The following is a 3,422-nucleotide window of genomic DNA, read 5'->3' on the forward strand; positions in this document are numbered from 1 at the left end:
TTAAACACAGCTATAATACACAACGATTCACGCACTTTTCTTACGGTTACTACCGCTCACTTGACTCAATTATCTGTCTATCTGCAATTATGTGTGCCATCACTCTTCATCTCCGCTTTATTTGCCGGGCTTATATACAAAAATAGAGAGCGTTTGGCAAACACAAGTTTCCAGGAACATTCATGATCCTTCTAGAAACTCATGACGTGTTACCAGGGTCACGTGACTTCCGCTGTCGTAACAATATCATAATCTACCTATAACAGTAGGTTGAATTTAAATGGATCTAAGTTCAAGTAAGCAAGTTCATCCTTAGAACAGGAAGAGATAATAAATTAGTTTTTAGACTGTATTTTTTAATAAAAACAGTGTATTTACCTGTTTTACGAGCTACCAGTAAGTTGAAATATACTTAAGCCTAAGTTACACGTACTAAGCATATTTTAACATTGTAAAATTTACACCACTAAACTCTAAGTTAAAACGTTGACCTTCTTTTAACATTGTAAAATTTACACCACTAAACTCTAAGTTAAAACGTTGACCTTCTTAATTTTATTTACTAATTTTACTTTAGTTAGTTAGGTCTAGACTGCGTGATTGTGAATTTAGAGAAAAAGACTGTATAGTGACAATTTTTAAAGTGAAATTATCACAGATTGTGTTATGATAACAGAGAAGAGAAGAAGAATTTGCCATGCCAATTGTGTTCTAAAGTAATTGAACCAGTGTGTGTGTGGACTTTAATGAAAAAGAGACAATTTTTTAAAGCACTGGATACAACTGTGATAACCAATAGTGTGACTAGCATTTGCATATATGTTTGGCTTGTTTTAATACATTATTTTAAAATAAATGGACTGTTTGCTGTGAATTTATTGTTGAAAGTTATTGTAAACAAGTCACAGACACCTACTGTAAAGAATCCAGCCCCTATACAAAAAATCTGACATTTTTATTGATATCAATACTTTTGTAAAACTTAAATTTAACTGGAATAAAAAGATTTCCAACCACAATAAAGGCAGTTTTAAATAATCTCCCATTTTTCCAAAAAGTTCTGCAAAAACATCTTGGTCACATTCAATCCATTCTATATCATTTTCCTTTGAAGTCCATACAATTTTGATTTACTGTTTTACACATCTTTCACTGATTTTGTAGAGTAAATGTTTTGTTTTTTTTATCAAAACCACTGAAGCATCCTCTGATACTGTTGTATAATAGCTGTCACTTTCTTCACAATTATCAATTGTATTATCGATCTTTATTACGAAATGAATGTCTTCAGTCTCTTAAAGTTGGTAACTATGGCAAGTACTTTCTTTGATTGATGTAGTGTTGACCTTCAAGGATCCAGGAGTAACTTCTGTTGTAAAATGAGCAGATAACATATATTTATTGATGAAATATCACTACTTTTAATGAAATGATAGCCGAATGGTTAGTACTTTGGGATTGTGGGTGTATTTTAAGAGTGATGGCTAAATCCCTCTATTCTGGCTGTCCTTCTCGTCAGACATTTCAAAATTAGAGATAGCTAGCGCATGTTATCTTTGAGTAGTTTTGTGCGAAATTAAGCTAACACACAATACATAAATAACTAAGGTCAGATGTAACACCAGTGGTGAAATTATAATCCTGGTTTTTCTATGTTCCAAGATAAAATGTGCAGATTAAACCTTGTCCTTAAAATGTAGATAATCTAAATAATTTCTTGTCTATTCGTTTTTTATTTTATTTTATGATATCCTCTCAGGAAATGATTAAATTTTATCTACATGTTTTCAATCTTATTTAAATATCAGTATTTTGCCATCAAAAAGAAGAAAAAAAAGGGGGAAATTAGATGATAAAACCAAGATTTTTATTGAAATCTCTGTTACAGCTGTAAATTTTATGGGAACATTTTTCATGATATTCAGACTCTTCAACTGGTCATTGTTGTACGAAACAAGAGAAACCTTTTTACAAGCCTGAGGTTCTAAAGAAATGTTTGATAACTTCCAGCTATTTTTGGAAATAAATGATGAAGTTTTTAGATATGTTTCACATTTTAAATATATTTTTCTCTACCATTACTCACTTATTAATCCTATTTGATCTTACTTTTTCTTCTCTACTTGTTCTATTTCCTTTGGTATTTCTATCTGGATTCTACCAACTTCGTTTGTAAATGTATGATTCAAAATTATTCTACTTCCTACTGCTTATTTGATATGTCAATGACGAAAGTTGATATGCATGTATACTTTGTAGCCAATATTTAATCAACTGTGGTTGTGCTTATTCAATTTGTTGGTTAATAGTATCTTATTTTATCATCTATCACATTTTGTTACAAGAGCTATATATTAATTTCAGTTTTACTGGCATGTGAACAGTAGCGACTTCTTCCTGCCAAGCAACAGAGGCCCAGTTTTGAGAATACCGAAATATACTATGAAGAGAAACAAATTTTACGAATTAGCTGTTACAGGTAACGTCATATTCTGTGCGTTGACTGGTAGTTTGAAATCGAATAATACTGATTGTTGAAAATATAAAATGTAATTTGGTCAGTAATTATGGATATATATTTAAGCTGATGTTTATTATTGTTAAGGCTGATGTTCATATGCATTTTATTAGTTATCCCAGTAACCCTGTGTCCAAAGGATGCCGCCCGAGCATCACATAAATGTTGCGTAATGGTCACCGTAGTTGCATGAGAGGACGTGTTGCTAGGGGTGATGTCATAGTTCCACGAAGAGGCACCAAAGGACGCGTTGATATAATGAGTGTGCAGATAGTTTATAAGCAAACCACCAGAGGGTGATGTAGATCAACATGATTACATTGTAAATTTGTATATTTAATTACACGTACTAAAAAGTAAAACTATTATTTCTATTTTTTTGGTTAAGAATATCAATAAAAATTCTTAACACATTTTGAAACTTTATCATTTTCTCGCAATAAAAATTTTGCAATCTGATATACATGAAAAGATGTATATATATTAAGGTTGCGTGTACACGAAATTATTTTGATAAACATGAAAGGATGTATATATTAAGATTGTGTGTACACGAAAATATTTTGATAAACATGAAAAGATGTATGTATTAAGATTGTGTGTACACGAAAATATTTTGATAAACATGAAAAGATGTATATATTAAGATTGTGTGTACACGAAAATATTTTGCAGCAAAATCATGAATAAATACGTCTTTAATATCTTTGTGAGATTGAATTATAGAAAACAGTTTCAATTTGAATGTATGTAACCTCCCGAGTATTTGTCATATTTAATCTCAATTCTTTGATATTGAAACTGTTTTCCCGTTCCACTAAACAATGTTTCATAGCTTCCTGTATACAGTTCATCATCAAAATAAAGTTGTAAGATTGAGTGGGAATCTGTTTTCCAGATTGCC

At 30.9% G+C, this 3,422-nt stretch overlaps 1 protein-coding gene across 1 annotated transcript in view; it reads left to right on the forward strand.

Annotated features, from left to right (window-relative positions):
• The window catches only part of LOC111089085, a 67,230-nt gene extending 64,385 nt beyond the window's left edge, over positions 1–2,845 (forward strand). Inside the window, exons 10-11 of the mRNA XM_022400865.1 lie at positions 2,365–2,479; positions 2,632–2,845. Of these exons, the coding sequence (XP_022256573.1) occupies positions 2,365–2,479; positions 2,632–2,711 (195 nt within the window). The 3' untranslated portion in view covers positions 2,712–2,845. The remainder of the gene's footprint in view (positions 1–2,364; positions 2,480–2,631) is intronic.
• The last annotated feature ends 577 nt before the right edge of the window (positions 2,846–3,422 follow it).

This window comes from Limulus polyphemus, unplaced genomic scaffold (assembly GCF_000517525.1).
Source record: "Limulus polyphemus unplaced genomic scaffold, Limulus_polyphemus-2.1.2 Scaffold5203, whole genome shotgun sequence".
Lineage (NCBI taxonomy): Eukaryota > Metazoa > Arthropoda > Merostomata > Xiphosura > Limulidae > Limulus > Limulus polyphemus.